The 25317-nt window shown below is 39.1% G+C and overlaps 1 protein-coding gene across 1 annotated transcript in view; it reads left to right on the top strand.

Moving 5' to 3' along the window:
- Nucleotides 1-25317, top strand: part of NSF (N-ethylmaleimide sensitive factor, vesicle fusing ATPase) — a 1516106-nt gene that overhangs the window by 734851 nt on the left and 755938 nt on the right. Inside the window, exon 5 of the mRNA XM_044055231.1 lies at nt 8992-9158. Coding sequence (XP_043911166.1) covers nt 8992-9158 — 167 coding nt within the window. The remainder of the gene's footprint in view (nt 1-8991; nt 9159-25317) is intronic.

Below are 25317 nucleotides of genomic sequence, written 5' to 3'. Positions count from 1 at the left end.
TGACTGCAAACTGGGAGCCATTATTGAATCCCAAATGATATGGATACTCTACAAAAGGGCCTTACAGAAACAGATGCTTGGTGCCAGAGCCATGGGCTCAAGCTCAATGCCAAGAAATGTATTGTTATCCCTTTGGGAAAAACATGTATCCATGAATTACCATATAGGTGGCAGTACACTAAACACAGAAAGTGTGATAAGAGACTTAGGGACACAGGTGGACAGTGGTCTCACCTTCGATAACCACATCGCCACAACAGTCAGGAAATCCTTCTATGTGGCACACCTCATCACGAAGGGCTTTTCATCCAGAAAAAAGGAGGTCATTGTCCCACTGTACTCATCCCTCATTAGACCCATTATAGAATACAATGCCCCATTTGGTATGTACCTCTCAAGACATCTGCAACAACTGGAAAGGCCTCAGAAATACCTCACTAAAAGAATCACAGGCCTAAAGCAGATGCCCTACGCTGACCGCCTTAAAAAACTCCAGCTATACTCTGTCGCATATCGTCTGCTCAGAGGCGATCTCTGCTTAACATACAAGACCATGTCAAACCCAGAGCTGTTGGACATGCTACACTTAAAGAAATCCCAATCCCTCAGAGCTACACGCTCCAGGGATCTAAACCTTGTCATCACAATAAACAAAACATGCTGGAGGGATAGGTTCCTGACCCAGAGACTCCCCAGACTCTGGAATAGATTGCCCATACATGTCAAGCCGAGTGCCTCTTTGGACCTCTTCAAGAGGAACCTTGATGATTGGATGGGAGAAAGGAAATTCACCCCAGGGATCACGTCATTCACCCTGCTAGACAGGGGTCCAGGAAAGTAAATAATGTGGGAAGAAATAGCCAGGGAATTGTTATGGCTAGGCTTGTATAGGCCCTAGGGCTGATAGCCTAGTACCAACCTATGAACCTATGAACTTCCAGGGAAAGTCAGTTCAAGGCACTTGTTCCAATGTAGAGGTCAACTTGCATATCAATGTCCTGGAGTTAAGAGCGGTGCTGTTGGCGTTGCAAGCTTTCCATCTGCTCCTTCCATCCGGAATGATAGCTGTCCTGTCGGACAACATGTCCATGGTCTGGTACATAAACAAACAGGGATGGACCAAACCCTACCCCCTATGTCGCGAAGCCATGTGAATCTGGCAGTGGGTGATAGCTTCCAACTGCTTTCTGATCGCAACTCATATCCCGGGGAGCTCCATCGTGATTGCAGACAGGCTAAGCAGATGCATTCTCTGGCCTCGCGAGTGGTCTCTCAACCCGAGTGTGGCGGCGGAAATTTTCAGCCATTGGGGCCAGCCATGCTGCAACTTTTTCACCTCCCCTTCAAACACAAAATGCAGCAGCTACTTTGCCCTCTTTCCCCCTCTCAGGGAGTCACTTGCAGACACTTTGGTTCACAATTTTAGCTGTTTGGTTGAGAAGCAAACTGATCCTCATTGCCCCGTTCTGGCCTCGTCAAGTATGGTTTCCCTTCTTCCGACCTCATCTGCTACAACCTCCTTGGATCCTAGACACTCGTCAGGACCTCATATCTCACCCACAAGGGCTGACTCTATCGAATCTGTCCACTTTCAGGCTGACAGCTTGTTTTTTTCCAACTTCCGTTAGTTGCCAGGCAGGAAACCCTCTCTTCACCCATACTTGATATTATCTTGGCCTCTCATAAACCATCCACCAGAAAACTTTACAGGGACAAATGGAAAAGATTCTCTGTTTGGTCACATAATCAGAAACTAGATATGTTCTCAGCCCCCGTGGCCACTATTCTTCATTACCTGGCTGGGCTGAACTGTTCGACAGTGGGGCATCAGCTTCCACCATTCGAGTCCGTCTAGCAGCTGTTTCCAACTTCCATAATGGTTTAGATGGAGTCCCGCTTATTTCCTCTTACCTTTGCAAGACTTTCCTCAAGGGTATTTTCCATAGCAGGCCTCCCATCATGCAGCCGGTGGAGGCATGGTATCTCTCCTGGGTTCTGCAGTCTCTATCTCTGTCCCCTTTTGAGCCTGCTGCAACATGTGATCTAAAATTCCTGTCATGGAAATCCTTATTTCTGGTGGCTGTCACCTCAGCCAGACGAATTTCTGAATTACAAGCATTGTGTAACAAGAGCCCTTACCTGATCTTCCATAAGGACAGAGTATCACTTCGTACTAACCCATCCTTTCTCCCCAAAGTGGTTTCTGACTTTTCGATTAACTACTCCATTGAGCTCCGTGTGTCCTTCCCAAATTATTCTAACAAGGGAGAATACTGCCTACATTCCTTAGATTTTCATAGACATTTGCGTTTCTGTCTGGACAGAACTAAATCCTTTCGCAAATCGGACCAGCTTTTCATTTCCTTTGCAGGTCCTAGAATGGGAGGTGCAGTATCGAAAGTTACTTTGTCTAAATGGCTCAGGGATTACATTGCCTTGTCACATTCACTTATGGATGGATCTAACCCTGGCCAAATCAAAGCTCACGCAACTAGAGCTATTGCAACATCGGTTGCCTTCCATTCTAGGGCCTCCATGGATGGCATTTGTGCAACTGCCATTTGGGCTAAGCCCCATACCTTTATCAAGCATTACAAATTGGATCTGATCTCCAGGAGAAGAGCGGCCTTTGGTTCAATGGTTCTCAGGAATATTCTTCCATAAGGGCCACCCAGATTCTCCAAGTAGCTGGGGACTCGGTCCCATCAGTGATGAACAGGAATAAGATTAACAACTTCAGATAAAGAGGTTATGTCTTACCATAACATTCCATCTGAGTTGTTGATCTTCTTCCAGTCATCACTTCCCCCCACCGACCCCCTCCAAAGGTTTCTGGTGGATCTTCTGGGTCTTTGTGATGTCTTAGGGTTTCTGCACAGAGATGGCCTCTGACTTATTTCTTCTTCTATATGTTGTATGCAAACTTGATCTGAGGTAACTGAGTAAAGGGCATTGTGGGTAGCAGCTTAGCTCAAGAGTTTTTGGTGCATGCAAGCTTGGTATAAGGTCGACTCGGTTCCGAACCCATCAGTGATGGCTGGAAGAAGATCGACAACTCAGATGGAATGTTATAGTAAGACATAACTTCTTTTTTTTATTTTTGCAGTCCTACCGTATTTATTTACTTCTTGGTGTTGTTCATCACCAGTGGCATGCTGTTCTTCTTGAGTCTCATGTTAAGCCCACAGAGACTTCTTGGGACACTGCCCAACATTCCAGTCCTTTTGGAGCCAGTGATCGCAGCATGCAAGACTGCAGCCTGAGGCAGGAACTGAAATCCATAGCCTACCTACCATTCCAAACGCCTTTCTTTGGAGCCTTGTTGTCTGTAGTGTGTTGCACCCTAGCTGGCAGTGAGGAACTGGAGAGCCATCATGGCACACAAGGAGATGTGCTGTACTTATTAAATTACAGCCTAACCCTACAGCATGCTGTTGTCCTCTTAAGGCTAAGCCTGCCATGAGGTATGGCCACTAGAATATCTTAACTCTGGACCCAAGGATCACAATCCCTTCAAGTTTGCCCCCCCCCCCCCCCAAACTCACACTAGCCTGGCCTCCTGTTATAACATTAGGGGATATAGAAGAAGTCCTCCCTCCCAGGATAGGCACACCCATCCTCTGTGCCTGTGCCATCAAGCTCCCAAGCCACTAATCAAACTCACGTCACCTGGTCTGTAGTCAGGGCTCTATTCCTGTCTCACCATCACAACCTTCTCTCTTAATTGTGATGAGAAGAAGGTCCATTCTATGAATGTGAACATCTTCGTATGCATCCCTAACCCTCTCTGCTGCCATAGCTTGAATGGTCATTCTCTGTGTTGATCATCTGAGCATGCTGTGTGATTGTCCCACTTATGCACAGAAAGATCAAGCTTTGGGGTCTGCGGGTGTACCATTTTTAGTAGTTGGATCAGTGTTTTCTGAACTCTTTCACTTGTTGTTCAGAGATGTCAAAATTTTGTTGCAGCCCAAGTGACAATATTTGAAATTTAAGCTTTATTCTGGTGACTCTAACTTCAAAGTAACACCTCACTGTCTTAAGGCTGATATCATTTTTAATCTGAACCCGTTGAGAAGTATTCCTTCATCATTCATTTTTCATTGCCACATGTTACCCAAATCAACTGCACACTGAATGGCCATTTCAGCAGCATTTGCCCCACTATGCCAGTGTCAGTCCATATCTGACAATATTTGTATCCACCTAGTCAAACCATATCCCCTGCCTACATTTGTCAGTCTCCTGTGTAATTAGGATGTTGTGCCTCACAGTGATAAAATGCCCAAGTTGCAACAAAGGGTGAAAGCCTCAAGTAAAATATAGTCGCTGATGCTGAAGAGTTTATCAGCCTTCATAAATTTCTTTCTTAAAGAGAAAGTGCTTTCTATACACATTGATGGTTTGGCTTTCTCTAATCAACTGGAGTTTATGAAAAAAAAATCCCCTTTCAACCCACTGTTTGATTTCTCACACTTCAGCAGTGACTTTGGGGCTGCCAAATTCCCCATTTTTCAGAGTCCTATGTTTGGACACTAGTGAAGATATCCAGTGTGTGATTATACAGTTACTGAAGTAGTAAAATTTAATTTCATTAAACCATAAGCATGGTTTCACATCAGTTAAAGTCCACTTACTTCCACTCGCTTTGTATTCCCATTCAGCATCCAAGCCAGGTTTTAGATGTTTTCGTAAGGTGTACACTCCTTTTGGGTCAGACACTGTACCAGAGTGCATGTACTTGTTAGCTAATTTGTCTGAAACCACTCTCTAAAACATTGACTTTATTAAACTGCAGATGTAGCTTCTTGTTCATTTGGAAGATTGCTTGCTATCTGTCCACTGTGTATTTTCATCCAACACCCAAACATGTAGTTTTGTAGGGACTGTGAGTGTGCCCGATGTTTAGCTTTAGCTCTTGCTATTTATTTGTGGAATGTAGCAGATGTGCAATCCACTAGTATCGTGTACCTAGAGAGAAAGGAAAACTATCCACCTACCTCTCTAATTTTCATTAAAGAAAATGATCATTTGCCTTTCCTATACTGGGTATCTCCATTTCTACTTTTGCAGTATGAATCTGCCAGATCACTGCTTCCCTCAAAAGCAGATGCATTATCTCTCTGTCAGGGCAAGATGTGAATCAGTGTGTTCTAAAAATACTGGTATCCCATAGTTTTCTGGAGATTTCAGCAAAAAACAATAGTTAGGCTATGGTCTTGGAGGTCTTTCTTGCATTTGCTGTGCAAAATTATCTTCCTGATAAAAATTCAGCCTAACTGTAGTTGCAATTTATAAGTTATGGAGACAAAATAAGCATATGGAAAAATCTGGTGAAATATTAATTACCAACAGAGTTAAAATATTTGTTTATTTCTTACCCAGGTAAATTCATTAGGCACTGGGCACAAGTTTCTCATTCACGGGGTTTACCTCTCAACCAGTCTAGACAAAGCCAAAAAAAATAGTGAGGGACAAAGATCCAAAATCAAGGACAGATTTTAAATATTGCTCTTATGTACTTAGTTGCTAGAATAACAAGTCTTGTGTTAGCATGTATTATCTGAACTATCTGAAGTTTAAAACTCAAATGTCCATCATAAATAATTGCAATTCTCAGCAATTTTGCAGAAAGACTTAAGTTTTACATTGAACTGGCCAAAATGTGAGTCAAAATCAGGGACAGTTGGGTTCTAACAAAGGGGAAAAAGTCTGCTTAAAGTTACTTGCTCAAAGTTACTCATTAGGAAATGGAAGCCCAGGACTTCTGATGAAGGTCTTTAGCAGCTCATAGCTTTAGTGCTCTGTGATGTATGTCATTGGTAATGTTTTCTTAACATATTTTGCAATAGTTCTGTAGTTTTTAATGTTTGTAATAGCAGTCATTTTTTGTTTGACTCCAGTTAAAATGCATACTTTTCCAATTAAGAACAGGATTTCACTCATTCAGTGTACATTTAAAGGGTAACATCATAGAAACATTTTAGTGAAGCTATTGATTGAAACAACTGAAAATTGCCAAAGCTATAGATACTCTTCTTTAGATTTTCTCGTTGATCTTACCAAATGGCCATTTTTTCACATTACCTTATGAATGTGGTTTCTTTTTTCATAGCTGGGCTGAAATGCATATGTTCCACAGTAGAAGGCATTTTTCACCCTCTGTTTATGAAATTAGTTTTTGTCAATATGTGACTCTACTTGCTGCTTGTATTCTCAAAGTAACATCATAAAAGGTTTGCACTGAACCTTTTGGTCCTTCCAAATACCTACAGCCATCCAATCCTCCAGGCTGCCTATTCATTTTTTTTTAATTTGACAGTTTTAAACAAGCATTTGTCAAGACCAGGTGTTACCTAGCTTTGGAATCAAACTGCAGCTGTGTATATTAATGTGCAGTCCACAAAATGACATAATGTGAGGCACTCAAGACAGTTAACTCTCCACTGCATTTCATCTCTCACTAGACAGTACAGTGGGTAGAAAGGTGATGGAGAGGCCAGACACTTGTCAGAGTACAAAACTGGGTGCCTGCCAGCACATGTGAATGAAATCGGCTCTGGCTGCTGTGAAGGAGCTGTTTTGATCATAAGGATTCATTAGTGGAAAGTTCATTGCTGACTAGAAGTGCAGCTCATGATTGTAGTCGTTATATACTGTCATGATTTAAACTGTTTGTTTTTTTTTTTTTTTTTTTTCCGTTTTTCTGCTATCCCTCACAAAGCAAAGTATTAAAAAGCGTTTGAGAGGGAAGGTGATTTTTTTTTTTTTTTTTTTGCTTAGTGAATTCAAACAATCCTTCTGGTGTGCAAAATTATTGTTCATTTTGGATTAGAAAAGTGACAAGCCAACTTGGGTCCTAGCATGTTGTGAAGGAGTGTTTCGTTGTTATTGGTTCCAGATTAAAACACTGAACTGTGCCACAGTTTTGGGCCCATCTTCACCAGACTAAATGCTGGTGTGGCACTGCTCGGTACTTTTTCTACAAAGTGTCAGCTTAGTTATTTCAGATCGACCATCAGAAATTTAAGAAGTAAAAGCATCTGTTATTTGTCATCTGGGTGAATGGATTTATCCAAGATATGGACCCTTTACAGCCAAATCTTAGGTCAGAAAGTACCAGAAACATAGAGAAATGCAGAGTGTAGCATTTAAAAAAACTTGTTTCTTAATTTTTTACAAGTGGAATGGAGCCATTGGTATAAAAAGGATGGAAATGATCAGATTGGTTACCTGTTTATTGTTGATGCAGTACATTTACAAAGTATACCACTATGGCTATTTGTACGGCTTCTTGTTAGTGCATAAAAAATGCTACTTTATTGTTTTTTATGACTTAATATACTAATTTAATTTATTAGTAAAGTGCTGTTTTCTATTAAAATTAAATCTATAGCGTATAACTTTTATTAATTTCTGTGTTCTTATCTCACTCTACTAATTTATTTATTTAATGCTTGCTTCTGTCCTCCTGCTAACCATCAAGTCCAATCACTTATACAAGTCCAATAATTCTACACATCCCCAGCATCAAAAGAGCCAGGGATCTCGGCCTTCATGCTCTGGGGTGTTAAAACTTTTTTGAATGCCACTAGCTTCCTGTTTTGGCTGGAAAACATTGACCTAGGAAGAGTGCTCTCCCGCCTTTTGGCAGGTTTGTACCCCTGTGAGCTACAAGAGCAGGAGCAGCAGTCCTGTACCTTTTCCAAATGACATCTTGCTGGTAGATCTCTAATTACTCCTTCCTTGCAGGATGTATGAACAGTATTGGCTGCTGATTTCTATCCCTTCCTATTCTGCTGTCTCACCTCCCAGAGTGCTGGTTGAACCCAGAGCATCTGGTGTGTAGTCAAGGCCAAAATCTCTGCTGTGAAGGCAGCACCACTGTTAAAATATTTGTTGCTTTTAGCTTGGTCATGGCTGAAAATGGCCACAGACTAATGTACCCGTTTGTCAAATATATAAATAAAATTAGAGTATTTGCTAACGCTGACATAAACTCCCCAACATGAGCAGATCAAGCTGCCTGTAAAGTAGTAAAAACAAAATGTTCTCAATGCACTAAAATCTTTTCCATGTGGTAAGCATGAATCGTTGAAGGAAATTTTTAAGGACATTGATTGGAGTTCAGCTGCATAAGATAGCCTCAAGACCACAAACATAAGTTCAGACACTTCATGGTTTTGAGAACCCATCACAGTGTACACTGAAATTTAATTAACATGTTAATAAACCTGGAAGAAAGAAAAGCATAACATAAACATTTTGATTGTGGGGTGGTGTGTGGGTGTTTTTATGTGTTGGGGTTGCTTCCGGAATGCTTCCTATTAGAAAAAGGAGGTTGTAAACACATTTCACTGTTTCTTCAAGACAACATCTCACATGAGTTGCATCAGTAGATTTTATAGAGCGCTAGGCCCATGCCTAAGTGCATTATTGTATGTTGATAGCTAACCTTTGAAGGAGATAAACTACTTCACATACTGGTGATTATAGTGCAGTGATAGCAGATTATAACAGTTCCATTACCGCACTTTGTGTCAACAGTAGGTAGCACATTCACTATAGGCATGCCCCCAGTAAAATGTTTGTGATAACGTCTGTGCAGTTCAAACTTTCTGCATTCTTAATGATTCAGTCCTGAAACGATGCCTCATTTTGGAGATGTCACTTTCATTGTTATTTTTTCTTAAGTCCTGCTTCTGTTTGGATATGTTTGATAAACACAGAATGCCTTGTTATCTGAAAGATGCAAGCTGTCTATGGAAAATCTGAAATTTCCAGGCCCTTTGGGCAGCAGCACATGCCACAAACATACATTTTCTTGACTAACTTTTTTGCCGAAATGTACAGTTTGAGAAAACAGAAGGGCTGAAATAAAATCAATTTGTGCATGTATGTGTTTTGTTTATTGTAATAGTAATTATTTTTTTTTTCTTTTACCCATTTTCCCTTGTTTTCTTTTTCCTCCCTTTTCCTGTTTTCTTTCAGTGTGTTTGTACAACTTCGATAAGACTAAGCAGTGTGTTGGAACTATGACGATTGAGATCGACTTCCTGCAGAAGAAGAGCATTGACTCAAACCCCTATGATTCAGACAAGATGGCAGCAGAGTTCATCCTGCAGTTTAACAGTCAGGCATTTTCTGTGGGACAGCAGGTATTGCTGGCTCTCCTGTGATTTGTGCAGAGTATTTAGACAGCTTCAGTCACATCTGGCACATGGATTACATTAGGTCCATTTCAACAGTAGTTTTTTTGTGGGTTTGTGTGTCTGCGTGCACTATACATTAGTGATATGCTTTAGAATCCAGAAGATTCCAGCATTTATGAGGGAGTAATAGTGTAATAGCTGTTTTTGGGTGGTGGAATGGTGCTCCATTGATGTTTTGAGTGGTGAACTTGTAGTGGTATAAATAGTGTCTGTTTGAGCAATTGGTGGTGTTGAGTTGGATAACTGGTGGGAGGTTGGTGTAGTGGTTAAGGTGTCTAACTTACAGACACAAGGTGCAGGGTTTGATTCTCACATGGGGTAATTGGCTAGGCTTAAAATAGCTCCTAAGTGTAGTTAGCCTAGTACTAATGTATGAACCTATGTATGAACTAATTTTAGTGTAAATCATTGTGCCTTATAACTTATATTGTGGGTGGAGGAATTACACTTTTTTGCAAAGCACTAAAGTTTGCAAATTGTTGTTGATTGGTTTATTTTAGGTCAGTTTGGGTCACAACTGGAATTCTTTGGAGGAGACTTGACTAGTTGTATTTTAAAGCACTGAGTTATTGTTGCTGTGGTGTCTAACTTTGGTCATTGACTGGTAAGACACTTCTGAGTTATCACTGTTGTTCTGTTATCTGGCTGTTGTTCACTTGTACGAACGTTTTGAGTTATTAATATCGTCATAGTATCTGTTATTGACTTGTTGTGAGACAGTCCTAAGTAATCATTATTGCTCTGGTGTTTAACTTGTGTATAAGGCAGTTTTCAGTTGTCAGAGTTATGTGGTGTGCAATGGTTGTTGTTCACTTGTATGATACTGTTGATTTTCCCTTGTTGTAAGGCACACTTTAGTTATCACTGTTGTTGGGGTGTCTGACTGTTATTGACTTGCAAGGTACTTTTAAGTTATTGTGTTGCTGTTGTTTCTGGCTGTTATTGACTTGTAAGTTACTCAAAGTACCACTGATGCTGGGCATCGTTATAGTTCTTTAACACATTGGTGATCAGGAGGCTTTTATTAAAAAATTAAATATTGCAGTGTGTTTTGCTGCAACGTCTTCTGTTTTGGCAAAGTACTTTCCCAGGGATTTTGCTCTTTTCTGCACTGTAGTGTGACAGTGGAGTATGTATATATAATTTAGGCAGTATAGAGACTGGAGCCCCCCTCCCCATGAGGAGTGAAGTGGAGGGGCCTGCTCCCTGTAATAAAAAGAGTTTTTCATCCACCATTTTCAGTACTTCATTTTTGGTAAATGGTGAATTGAAAAAGTGTACTTTGATCTAACGTAGGCGATCTGTGATACTGTTTTGTCTGTTATTCACTTGTGGTATCTGACTGTTATTTACTTGTAAGGCACTCCTCATTTATCAATGTTATTTTAGTGTCTGACTGCAGTTATTGGCTTTCTATAAGTTGCTCTGGTATTTGACTTGTTAATAAGGCCGTTTTGAGTTGTCACTGCGGTTGGGGTATACAGCTGCTATTATTCAGTTAAAAGGCTCTGTTGAGTTACCAGTGTTGCCACTGTGTTTAACTTCTGTTCTCTTGTTGTAAGACACTTTTGAATTACCATTGTTGTGGCATCTGGCTGTTCAGTTGTTTTAGGCACTCTTTGAGGTACCACTGCTGCTGTGGTGTTTGGCTGTTGACATTTTGCTACAACTTTTAGTTATGATGTGTTACATCTCGGATATTAAAGTTAGTATGTCTTTGGGGTTATGGAGCTAGAAAACTTACTGTGAGACAAAAAAAAACACATTTGTATATGAAAATTGACACATGAACAGGAAATTTAGAATAAGAAAAGGAAACCTTTGTGTTGGTTAATGAACTCATTGTACAGTCAGAGTTTGCCTCAAGAATTAGATATTATGTAGTACTGAATATTTATGTGGGTTGGAAGGCAGTACTTAGTATGAAAAAGTCAGTGAAAATGCGAGTACAGTGATTACTCAAAGGCACTTGTGTCTTCTGTCTGTAATTGTCAGAATGCTGCTGGCAAAGGGTGCGTGTACATTTCCCTTTCTGTACATGGATATTAAAGGGCTGCATTAGATTTGTGATGTAATTTGTTTTTTTACACCTCTGTGTAAGACATGACAAGAGTACAGCTACCAGAATATTATTGTAGTGGCAGCCATTCAAGCTGCATTACAGAAAATTTTATGTACATCTGTAAAGACAGATATATTTGAGCATATCTCCTAACTGTCCAGATTTTTGCCCCATATTTTAGTCTGCTTCTCATAAAATTTGTGATTTTCTGGATTTTGTGGCAAAGCAGTGAGGAATGAAGTCACTAAATAATGACTGGCATTTCAGTTTCAGACTTCATAGCCTTCAGAAAATACATGGTAACACAATACTTTTTATTCTAGAAACATTATAAGTTTATAAGAGCAATATTTAAAATTTGTCCCTATTTTTGGTGCTTGTCCTGACATTATTTTTGGCTTTGTCCAGCTTTATTTGAGCTAAGAAGTTGAAGGCTATGTATTTGAGTGAGAGAAATCTGCAAGGAAGAGTGCATTGCAGCTAAGATTTTTATCTCTTTCGGTTTAATTTCTGCAAGTCTTTTGGGTTTCTAGTACCATGACAGGAATGGGATCCCATTTCTTAGTCAAAGTATAATTAAAGTTCATGAAATTAGTATTATTTCAATCTTTGATGTTAGCCAAAAGTGCTCTTCACAGCACTCGCAATATGTCCAGAACTGACTCCTCCTGTAATTCATACAACATTACGTGTATCAGTAGGATATCTAAATATGACTGTAAATCCTTTTTAATGATACCTGTTGCTCCTGCATCTCTTGGAAATGTCTGTTATCCTTTTTCCACATTGCCCTTGTTTCAGTCTGCAAACCGTGGTATTTTATGACCTTGTGTGTCTCTGTACACAAGACAGTGTAATTGACTTCTGTATCTGGATTTGCACAGTTCATCATTCTCAATAATGCTTTGTGGTTCATGTTCCAGTGTTTCTCAGCTACTTCAGTACTGTAATGTTTGCATAATCTCCATTGCAACAGTCTTGCCACATTATTATGCCTTTCAGTATACAGGCCCTCTGCCATTAGTGTATCACATCCAGCAACAAGACATGTGACTGCTTTCATAGCTGTTTTACAGACCTGGATTTGTCTGTTTCTCCCACATGTTCAATGGACTTTATAAACCATTGTGTATGTAGTCCACTGTCTTGAGCTTCTAATGTTAACCTTTCATCTTTTAGTTTAAATTCACTGCTCCTTAACCATTCCTGTATCAGATCCTGATTGACCTGAGGTTGTTCCAGGAGTTTTATTTTCTTACAGCTATATTTCTGCCTTTTCCACATTTCTTGCCTTCTCATCTTTTTTTGGCACATCAGTTGCAGCCATATTTTGTCTACTGGTTTGATTTCCATTCCCACTTGACATTGATATGCTTCTGCTAAACTAAGCAGGGAGGTCATCTTAGACTTGTTCTCCTCACGTCTGGATCTTGTCAGGTCAGCAGATATGTATGCAGTCCAAAAACTGTAGATCTATACATGTAATCAGTTTTAAGGAGGCCCATACCTCCTTCAGAATGAGGACTATATAATCTTGGTATGCATTGATTTTTATATATCATTTGATTTCTCCACGTTTTTTGGGTTTGTTATACCATGACAGGAATGGACAACCATTCCTAAGTCAAAGTATGATTAAAGTTTGTGAGATAAGTATTGTTTCTTTCTTTGATGTTAGCCAAAAGTGTTCTTTGCAGCATCCACATTGTTCCCAGAATTTACTCCTCCTGCAATTCATATGGAGTTACATGTATTGGTAGCATATCTAAATATAACTGTAAATTCTTTTTTATGAAGCCTATTGCCCCTACGGCTAGTGTAACTTTCTGGGTATCCTTCTTTCACATTACCCACTTTTCTGCCTGCAAATCATGCCATTTTATGACTTTGTGTCTCTGTACGTAGGACGCTAATCACTGGGTGTAGCAATTTCAATGATCAATGCTACTTTTCTCCTCTTTTCATGGAGCACTATATCTGTTATTCTGACATCTGTTTTTTGAACTGTTGGTGATTGGTAATCCCATGTGATATAAACATCATCTTTCTCTGTAATGCTTTGTGGCTCATGTTTCCAGTGCTTCTTAGCTACTTCAGTATTGTAATGTTTGCAAAATCCCCTGTGCAACAGTCTTGCCACATTAATTATGCCTTTCAGTACACTAGCCCTCTGCCGCTAGTGTGTCACACCCAACAACAAGTTGTGCAACTGTTTCCAGTTCTGTTTCACAAAATTTGCATTTGTTTCTCTAACATGTTCAGTGGACTTTGTAAACTAGTGTGTACGTAGTCCAGTATCACGGGCTGCTAATATTAACCTTTCATGTTTTGGTTTAAATTCACCTCTCCTTAACCATTCCTGCATTAGATCCTGATTGGCATGAGGTTGTTCCTGGAGTTTTCCGTACTTGCAACTATATTTATGCCTTTTCCTTATTTCTTTCCTTCTCATCTGATCCTTCTCCTTGTACTCTTTCTTTTATTTTGTGGCACATCCAGTTACTGTCTGATTTTTGTCTACTTCTGGTTTGATTTCCATTCCCACTTGACACCGATATAGTTCTGCTAAACTAAGTAGAGAAGTCATCTTAAACTTGTTTTCCTCATATTTTTAAAACTTTCACTATGTTTGGATCTTGTGAGGTCAGCAGATATGTATGCAGTCTAACTACTATAGAGCTATACATGTAGTCACTTTTGAGGAGGCCCATACCTCCTTCAGAACAGGAAACGTACAGTCTTGGTATACACTGATTTTTATAAATCATTTGATAAGTGTGAAGCATTTTTCTTGCTTTCCTGTCCAACAGATCCAATACCTTTTGGGGCCAGTCAGTCACTCTGTGATGATATTTGGTAGTGCTGTCTGTGCCAGGGAGAGTAGGGTAGTACATGTGTACATATGCCAGCAAAGCCACCTGGAGTTTTGTGGAAAAAAAAAAAACGTTTGTCATTTGATTATCTTTCTGATCTGTACAGAAGCTGGTGTTAAAAATGTAAAGTTACCAGTGTTAAAAATGTGTAAATGTATATTAGGTTGTATTGCTGTAACTGATCAAATGTGAATGTTTTATCAGTGAACTGTAGAAGGGTGGAAAGTTTGAAATTGTGTTATAGCTTTCAGATGGTGCTACAGATGTTAGTAAAGCTCTGTGTGTGTATTGTACCAGAATTAGGTTACCAGAGGTGATGTCATCCTCTAACCAGCTGAACTCTTCGAAACTCTCGCAGCAGCACTTAAGAATCTGACAGGAAAGATTTCTGACAGGATTTATACGTCACACATCCACACAGTCAGTTAGTGAGATTCAGTCAGTCTGAGAGAGTGAGACAGAGAGACATCATCTGGCATTTGCTGTGGTAAAACACTCAACACATATTAGCCTGCCTTGCTTTAGTGATTAGTCAGGGAACAGTAATTCTTTAGTTAGACAGGGGCATCTAGTGAGAATAGTTTAGTATTGTTTTCTGTAACTGTGAGAAATTATCCAATATTATTTTTGAAATCTCTTTGGTTGAACTCTGTTGTTTATTGTAGTTCATATTCTCTTGTTTTCTGTTTTATTATTTATTACTAAATATTTTAATACCTTTTATTGTGGCTGGTCTTTCAGATAATGCTTCTAACATCTTGAGAGAGTACTTATGCATATTTTGGTGAAAGTGTGGCCATTCCTGAAAGCCTTGCTGTTCTGGCCACACTCTTGTTATTAATTGTACACAGTATAATTGGGTACCCTTTGTAAGAGCCTTAAAATAGTTAACTGGTGGCAGCCTGATTACCTCTGAGTCTGAGCAGAAAGGGGCACAGCTAGTAAATCTGTGCCAGTTTTTCCCAGGTGTGTTGTGTGTAAAACTCAAATATTCAAGTTTGTGTGTCAGCTACTGGGAACAGGGACACAGAGCTCCAAGGTGGTCAGTGTGGAGTTTTGTGTGGGCCTGGAGAGAGTAAGAAAGTCCATCCCCAAATCTGGAGAGTGCTCCCTGTGTGCTCTTAAGGGAAATTGTGCTTAGTGCAGGGAGCTGCATCTGAAAATACTGTGTGAATCCATCTTTACTCTTAGTGACCGTCCCTCACCAGTCAGTGGTGAGGAATGAATGTCTCCTTGATTGCTAGCCCAGAGTACGGACAATGTCACACACCCCAAAACTATAATTTAGGATAAGAAAAACAAATCAGTATATAGGTTGGACTTTGTTCCTAGATGTGAGGGATGTTTTTCTGTAACAATTTTAGTCTTCTAAAATATTCCTTACTAAGTTTTGTTCACATTTGTTCATGTTTTGTCAATCCTTCATCAATTCCCAAATATTTATATATTCTCTCCCGCTCAAGTTCCTTTATATCACATTGTTGTCCCAGATTGATATTGTCTTGCTTCTGCAACTTGGAAGGTTGATTTTGCACATTTATCAAGACCAGATGACATTCTTATGTTATCTGAGAACATTTTGACTACTTGCAGTTGTGCTTTCAGTTCCTCATGTGATGAACTATACAGTTTTAAATCATCCACAAAAAGAAGATAAGTCTTTACACTATATTTTCTGGCAGCCAAATTGTCGCCATGACCTAATCTGTTAAGTAGAGAGCATAATGACTTAAGGGGCAAGCCAAAAGAGCAGTGGTGTCAGTCACCCTGGAATATCCTCCTTTGAATTTCTTCCCTAGGATAATAATTTGTCCTTTATCATGTGGAAAGTTTGGGATAAAAAGAGAGATCAAGAAACTTGGCATATACACTTTATAAGAAAGAAGCAGAATGGGGGGTATGATTTGGACTGTGGATACTCAGCTACAGTGGTGTATTCAGCAAGTGGATGTGGACAGAAAGATAGGGGTCATAGATGCCAAATAGTGGGAAAATATTTCAGTCTGGATATAAGGAAGTATTACTTCAAGGAGTAGTGATAAGTTGGGAATTCCAAGATGGCTGCACATTGAGTAACAGCTTAATTCTAGCTCTCCCAGTGTGAAAACAGAAACTCAGCAGAGAAGGCTAATAGACTTGTGTTTATAGGTAAATTTCAGTAACTGGCTAGTACGTATACTGCCAGGATGCTAGGAAAAAAGAAATACAAAGGACCTGGAAAAAATCAGCTATGAAAAGTGAGGAAGAAACACCGACTGGGGTAAGCTCTGCAGCTGTTCAGCAAAAAACAATGCAACCTCCAGACATGAATTCCAGTAATCTACAGGAAGACTGGTTAAAATAAACTAAACACCAATGGACTGTATCAACACAAACAACAAAAGGGTGGAAAATGGAAAACTCTTTAAACAAATATTCAGATGAGGTGATAAAGCTACAAAAATGAGAGGTCAAAATGAAGAAAAGGCTGGCTGAATATGATACTGCTCAGGATGAGATGTTTCAAAAAAACAACAGAATTAGAGGACAGAGCATGTAGGGAAAACTTGAGATTTTCAGCTATACCAGAAAAGCTTTAAGGAGCAGACTGCATTAATTTTATGAAACCACAGCTGAGCAACTGGACCGGTATTCAACAGCAGGAGTTGTTAGTTGAAAGGGCACCTCATGTGTATGCTTCAAACCTGGCTACAAGAATGCAGCCTAGACCTATTAATAATAAAGATGCAAGCATACCAGCAGGAGGAGTTGATTTTGAGAAAACTATGGCAGAAGGACAAAATACTAAAAGTGGGAGACAGCAAGCAGAGTGTTTGTGGAGAATTATTACTGATTGTACGCCAGGCAGAAGAGAAGCAAATGTATTCCACTTCAACAAAGAAAATCACAATGGAATAATGCAGACTAAAAGGCACAATAAAACAAAATAAAAACACTGCTAGTTTATTAGCAAAGGTGCACAAATCACATATGGTAAGCACTTTCACATCAGCTTCATCAGACTATATAACAGAGTCAAACGTCACCATTTTTAAAAAAAATCTAATTTAAACTTGCCAATCAATATAAAGTTGTAATTAACACAAAGGAAAAACAATTAAAATGACATAAAAATAAGAAGTACAAAGATGTGAATGCTCAATAAAATGTACGCTAATAGAACAAGATCAAGACCTCAAACTGCTTCCTTTTAAAACCGGTTTCAGGGATGCCTTTTCATTCAACCCCTTCCCTTGCTCAGCTTTTAGCCTAATAATCCATTTTCATTCCCTGGTTTCAGTCACTGTCTTAATGTCACCACCACATGGACTAGGTTTTAAAACATCTATGACTAAAAAATTAAAAATATGTAGTGCACTAGTTCTAATAACCTGTTTAAATAAAGCATTATTCATGGAACTTGTCCTAATGTTATATAGATGTTCCCTTATTCTGTCTTTCAGCATTCTGTCATTTTTTTTCAACATAGAATGCCCTGTATACTAGACAATGGGCTAAATAAACTGTGTGGTGTACAACAATCAGCATTAACCTTGAATATGAACTTACACCCTGTATCAGGATGTTCAAAATAACCTCTGTTGTCAATATATGAACAGCAATTACACTTTCTACAAGGTTGAGTAAAGTTAATCTGGGATCCGCTTCTGCAAGAGAACTTTTAGTGGGGAACAGCCTGAGAAATCTGCATCAGGGGATATAACTTTATGTGCTCCTGTACCTCATTCTCCTAAGAATTATGAGAATGCAGATATAATTGTAAATGAGTCAAGGAATAATTTGAATATTGACATTTAAGAAAGATTCCATCTATTAACAGTAAAAACAAAAATATTGAGACACGAGAAGGTGATGATTGCCAACTTTTCCCTTTACCTATCTGTCAGGATTTTTATGAGAACAGAAGTTGTTCAAGGAGCAGAGAATGCATGAAGCAATAATTGCCAGTGGAACAAACTACCAATCAGTCTTTAAAGAAAATGTGGAGGATGGCAGGATATTAGTGTGGGATATATCTAAGACAATGTTAACTACTGAGGAGTTGAATGTTTTGGAAAAGGGACTTTCCTTTATTCCTACACAAAGGAGTGAACTGACGGACACTGGGTTAAATATTAAGCTATTCCTTAGAAATGTCCTACTTAAAATGGAGTTTGATAATAGTGATTCAGTAAATGTTAGTAATTTTAAGAGACCTAGCCTGTATACATCTAACATGCAACCCTTGGTTGAAGTATTCACTAAATTAGTGGGAAATTATCTTTATACATTTTTTGATATGAATGTGAATACAACAGGGAATGTTAATAACTTTTATAACAATTACTTATAATGAACGCTTAGCTTTGGAGAATATACAGAAAGATGATACCAGAGTGATCAGACTTGCTGACAAGGGTGGTCCCATTGTTGTTATGGACAGGTCATATTATTATGGATGTATGAAGAACATGTTAGACGAGCAGGCTTTTTATGTGAAAGTAGATCTGAACGAGATCAAGAACATTAGGACTAGGATATTTAAGGTCTTAAATGATTATTTATTAAGTAGATTAATATCTTATGATTTGTTTACTTTTCTATATGTTGATGAACTGTCAATACCTCTAATCCAAGGACTCCCGAAAGTTCATAAAAGTTATTCGAAACCCCCCCCCCCCCATTAAGACCAATAGTAGCTGGATGTAATTGGTGTACTGAACCATTCTCCATTCACATTGAGAGGCATCTAAGACCAGTTTTAGATTAGAGTCCTTCAAAACTGTATTTTTCTTAACATTTTTGCATGATTTTTATGACTTTGTCAAACTATTCCCAAAAGAGTCAGAATATCATTTAATAACATTAGATGTTCAATCCTTATTCACTATGATTCCTAACAGTGTTGGAATCATGTTATTAAAAGATTATTTAGTTAAATATAGTGAATGTAGTGGACAATTAGTGGATTTGATTTGTCTGTTTATGGATGTAGTACTAGAAAACAATATTTTTATATTTGGTAGAATTTATTATTTACAAAAAGATGGCATAGCTATGGGCACTTCTTGCGCCAATAGCTACGCCAGCATGGTTATGTCCAAATGGGAGGATGATTATATGTTCAGCACTGATTGGTATAGTGTGTGTGTTCCTTTCTATCGTAAATTTATGGATGATTTAATGCAGCTCTACCATTATTTGAACACCACCACTACATTTTTGAAGTTTTTGATTAATTACTCTGGCACAAGGATTGAATTTTTGGATATTTGTATACGTGCACTTGAGAATGGTAGTATAGATACTAGTATTTTCAGAAAACCTTATTACAGAAATACTTTACTACACAGGAGTATGCACCCCAGACACATATTCATTAATATAATTAAAGGCCAAAGGTTCTAGGTTGAATGCCTCAGATGAAGGATTTTTATCCAAGTTATCGGATCTAAGGAATAGATTACGTATGAGAGGTTATAAGGAACGTGAAATCAATGGTATATTAGAGACGATACCAATGTTGAGAAATGATGTAGCACAACCCTATTTTTCTGAACATCACTCTTCTGGGCATCCCCCAAGTGGAATTTTACACCAGAATAGAAAGAAAAATGTTGCGGCACCATTATACTATACTAGTGATGTGAATGGGATTGTCAAAGGAAAAAACTTCAAAGACCAATTCACGTAAGGTTCAAGTATGGCACCCTTTATTAACTTGCAGCAAGGAGACAGAGCATGCAGGCAGAATGATTTGTCTGAACATTAATAATTAGTATGGCATTTTTATACAGTTCTTTCCATGTTACACAGAAGTGTTACTTCTATTGCTGATGTAGTTAGACACAGCTTTCTGTATTGTTCTACAGAAAATGTTACTAGACTAATTGCTGACTAGTTGAGAATAACTGCTGATTTACAAAACATTTGAGGAAAAACAACCTGGCCTTGGGGCTTATTTTAGCCCACCACAAACTTTCAATTGTACAGTTCTAATATATGTGTTACATTTTGCCTAGATTCAAGGTACATTTCTAGCTTAGGTACAAGTAATGCTGACTACAGTTTATACTTTCAAGCATCCATTGTGCTCCTTATCAAAGCTTCTAACAGCTGTGTACTTTCTCATGACATAAGCAGAAAATCAATAACTCTTTGTTAAGTCTCATGACACTAGTAGAAATGAAACACTTCTTGTTATTTGCTGACATTAGCAGAAATCAAATGCTTCTTGATAAGTTTCTAATAGCTGTGTAGATTCATGCAGTGTGAACAGAATAAATGTATCAACCCTTTTAAACCTCGAATGCTTAATGCATATTACTAATACATATTTTTCTAACATTTCCCCCCTTTTATTACTTTTATTCTACTTTCAAAATAAGCATAAACAGTTTTTTTTTCTTCCCCTAACCTCTTCCTACTCAGGATTTGCAGTTAAGAGAGTCATTCCATTTAAACTTTGAAAATATAGAATTAAACCCTTCCTTACCCCTCAGCCAGGAAAACTATCTTCCAAACCCACCTGATTTCTACCTTTTTCTATGCCTCTGCTATATTTACCAACCTATCTAAAAATAACATCTCCAAACTTTCTACCTGCTATAATAGCATAGCTAGATTCGTCACATCCTCTCCCTTTAAAACTCACCACTGCCTTAACCTTAAACAACCAGGATGGCTAGAAATACAGAACCATATACTCTGTCAACAGTTACTTATCACCCAAAAGATCCTATACCACCCCAGTGACACCCCCATCCTCACTAATCTGATTTCTCCATATAAAAATCTGGCTACACTACGTTCAGCAAATAAACTCCTTGTCTCCTCAATTAAATCTAGCAACAAAGCTGGTGATTCACTTTTCTCAAACACTATAGGGAAAACTGGAATCAGCTCCCTCCTGAACTATCTACCCTAGCATCTACCTCTCAATTCAAAAAAAACATTAAAGAACATCTGAAAACTCAGTGGCTCTATCCTTGTGCTAACCCTGACTGAAACTTTTATTTCCCTCCAGCTCATACCCTTCCCCTCTCCCCCATCTTTTGCCTCCTAATCTAGTTACTTCTCTTTTGCTTTCCTCTTAGTAATAGGATAGAATTTAAGGACTTTACTCTTTCTGCCCATACCCTTTTTGTTTCTAATATACTTGCTTATTTAGATTTAGTTTAACTTTTAGCATAATGTCTGTAGTCAACACTTTTATAACTACATTTTCTTTTTTTCCCTTTTACCAATGTTACCACTGTACGATTAGTTTATATGGCTGTTATACATTTTTTTTTTTTTAACATTGTTATTGTTTTTGCTTGGAGCTTTTCTCCCCGGGCCTCTACTGAAAATGGACATATATCCAGCTAGACTAGCCCGGTCAACAAATGTAAAATAAAAATAAAATAAATAAACTTATGAAAGCATTTTCAATTTTTCAACAATTCTTCAAGTTCAACACCTTGGTATAAGGTTTCTGAAACTGACATGTCTATAAAGTCTTTAATCAGTCTTTTCATGCAGGGGATGCAGCAGCACACACATACCACCAGCAGGATCATTCCTACACAGATGGCAATCAGGATGTTCATTAGTATACTGCCCCACCCCCCCCCAAACAATCTCTGGAAAAAGTCCGTCAATGATTTGGTCCTGGCTTGGTCATAGCCGACACCTGCTGAATTACCTCAAGGTGATTGTCTATCTCGTGTTTGTGGTCAGGAATATACGAACAGCACTCCTCCTGGATTAAAGCGCAAGTACCTCCTCTCACCGCTAGGGTGAAGTCAAGAGCCATGCGGTTTTGAAGCACTACAGTTCTCATGGCAGTCAGTTCATCAGTCACCAATTCTAGAGCGGAAAAGGTTGCATTGCTCATTATTTCAAGAAGTTTAGACAGTTTTCTCAGTTCCCAAATTGATTTTGTTGTTCCATATGTTGGCAATACACCTGCCCATGAGATGATGGTATCACCCAAGTCCATATGTGACAGTCCATTTTTCCCTAGGATCACAGCATGATGGTTTTTCCAGCCCGCATTGATTTGCCCCACTGGGTTGATAGGTTTCTTGATTTCTCGTCGAACATTCCGAATTTTCCCCTGAGGTAAAACTGCTGTGTCTCATATGGCCGGAACCAGGTACCCCAAATAACAACTGCCGGACCAATTCTCAGGTAACCACTTATATGCTTTCCTACCACATACAAAGTAGCAATCTTCTACTTTGGCAGTAACTTTACTATGTCCTGGCTCTGGATGAAACATTTTTTGTCAACTATAATCAGTTGTTTATAGTGGTCAGCATTATGTTTTACTTCATCAGTTGTCCTATGCATCAGTTCAAAAAATGAATCATAGCTTGTGTTGCAATAGGAACCTGTGTGGTCAGTTTTATTGTAGCATCTATAGGGGACAGTCACATTGCAATTGCTCCAACCCACCTGAACTGTATCATTTTTGTAAAAACACACAGTCCCCTTCTGTCGAACAGACAAGTGCAATGCTACTTTATCTTGTGATGTGACATCTGATGTATCATAGACTAAGTTTTCCCAGATCTTGTTGGCTCCTAGGGGGACTGAAGTTAACAATAACCCCCGTATGCTATTGGCAAAGCTGTGCAAATCCAGCAATTCGAAACATTGAAGGTCTCAGCATACACATATTTGATTGCCTGGTAAGTGTTGAAGTTTGGGTGCCACTCTACGTGCAACTCTCCACACTTATTCAGTTCAGTTTGTGTGGCTGTGAAAAGGAATGGCCACAACAAAAAGATTATTGTCACTAGTACAGTCAACAGGATGATTATGCAATACTTCTGAGGAAATGGTTGTTCTGCATTCCTGTTTTCTCTGACTCTTCCGAATAGGTACATCTGGATCTTACTGGATCCTGTCATCTTTATTTCAGACATGTGTTCTTACTCTCTGCCCTAATAGGACCTTCAGCACCGATGGTTTCTTCACTAGGGTTGAGACGGATCAGTCCTATTGATCTGACCCCCCTTTGTAGCCAGACTTTGTGCTGAAGGCCCCGATGGAGAGGTAAGATTTTTGTCCAGTTCAAAGTTCTTAACTAGTTTGCAGTGCGTCAGGTGGATCCACGAAGCTCGCTCTGCTATCTTGTCTGCAGTGGGTGTCGAAAGAAGCACCTGGTATGGACCTTCCCACCTTGGTGATGACCAATTCTTCTTCTTTATATTCTTCACCCACACCCACTCCCTGGGGATCACTGCCACTTCCGATGTTTCGGTTTGTTCTTTATCTGAAACAGAATTTGACTGCAACAAATGTTTAGAATTCATGACTTTCTTCATATATTCAGCTAGTGTAAAATCAGCTTCCTTGTCTGAGGACATGAGAAGTTTCCATTGGGGTGTATAATAGGCCCTTCCAAATAGTTTTTCAAAAGGAGTCAATCCTTTTGCAGTCAGAACAGTTGTCATGCTCAGCAGTGCCAGGGGCAAACGATACAGCCAATTCTTTCCTGTCTCAGCTATTAACTTTCTTAATTTGTTTTTCAGTATACCATTATGTCTCTCAACTAGCCCTGCAGATTGCAGATGGTATGCACAATGATTTTTTAAAGAAATACTAAAATGCTTACTTAACTGCTGTATGGTTTGGTTTACAAAGTGTGTACCATTGTCACTGTAGATCCCTTCCGGAATGCCGAATCTAGGGATGATTTCTTTGACAAGTACTTTTGCTACCGTGGCTGCATCTGGATTTTTGGTTGGAAAGGCTTCCACCCATCTGGAAAACATATCTACAATGACAAGACAATACTTCTTATTTTCACATTTGTTCAATTCTATGAAATCCATACAGATAGTATGAAATGGATATGGTGGTGTAGGGAAACTCCCTTGTTTGGGCTTTTAACGCCCCTTGTGCTTGATGTTTGTTGCAAAATTGACACATCAAACAAAATTTTTTAGAGTAGTTTGTAAATCCGTACATTGTGAACACCTAGTTCACCAGCTTGTACCATCCCCCCTGTTGAGACATGGCACTGCCCATGGCTCAACAAAGCTGCATATCTAAACAAATTAGATGGTAGTATCATTTCCCTTCTTTAGAGATGTACAGCGCCTTTTCGAGAATTGCTCCTCGTTTTACCCATCTTTGTTTTTCAGCTTGCGTAGTGAGTGTCTGCATTGTTTTTAACATTTCTAAGGCTAAAATCTCAGAGGGTTGTAGTTCCTCATTTAAAAGAAATACTTCTGTAGCTGCTTGTTTTGCAGCTGTATCAGCTCTTGCATTACATTTTGAAATCCTATCTTGTTGCTTGGTGTGAGCTGTGCATTTACAAATAGCTACTTTCTGAGGTAACTGAATAGATTCTAAAAGTTCTAAAATAAACTGTGCATGATTTATAGGTTTGCCAGTAGATGTTATCATTCCTCGTTTTTTCCACTGTTGCGCAAAAACATGTACAGTAGAAAAAGCGTATTGGCTGTCAGTAAAAATGTTTACACATTTACCCTCTGCTAAGGTACATGCCCGTGTCAAGGCAATCAATTCTGCTGCCTGTGCAGATAAGTTGTGTGGTAAAGGTTTTGCTTCTATAATCTTAGTGTCAGAAACTACTGCATATCCTACTAGGTTCTGTCCTGCAGGACCCCTTTTGCACGAACCATCCACGTAGTATGTCACCTCGGCATCATCCAAGGGGACATCCGTGAGATCTTTTCTAGGTAGTGTCTTTTGCTGAATTACCTGCAGGCAGCGGTGTGGTGTGCCATCTGCAGGGATTGGGAGCAAGGTAGAAGGGTTCAAAGTCATGCATCATTCAATTGTCATGTGAGGTTGGCTCAACAATATAGTCATACAGGAAAGATGCCTAGCAGGGGAAAGATATGCTACCTTTTCTTGTAGTAAAATAATCGCGACTGCATGAGGCACTCTCAAAGTGAGAGGGTGGAATAAAACTACTGAGGCCGAAGCCTGTACTGCCATTGCAGCTGCAACTACTGCTTGTACACAGTGGGGTAAGGACCGTGCCACTGGGTCTAGTTGTGATGAATAGTAAGCAATGGGGCGTTACTTATCCCCATGCTGTTGTGTTAACACTGATGTCATATAAATGCTTACAATCTACAGTTTGGAAAAAAACTTTTATGGTAGTTTGGTAATCCTAGAACTAATGAGGATGCTATTAACTGCTTCAGTTTGCAGAAAGCAGATT

Source organism: Protopterus annectens, chromosome 13.part0 (assembly GCF_019279795.1).
Source record: "Protopterus annectens isolate FY-2018-M chromosome 13.part0, PAN1.0, whole genome shotgun sequence".
NCBI classification, from domain to species: domain Eukaryota; kingdom Metazoa; phylum Chordata; order Ceratodontiformes; family Protopteridae; genus Protopterus; species Protopterus annectens.
This window is presented reverse-complemented; position numbering and strand designations above follow the sequence as displayed.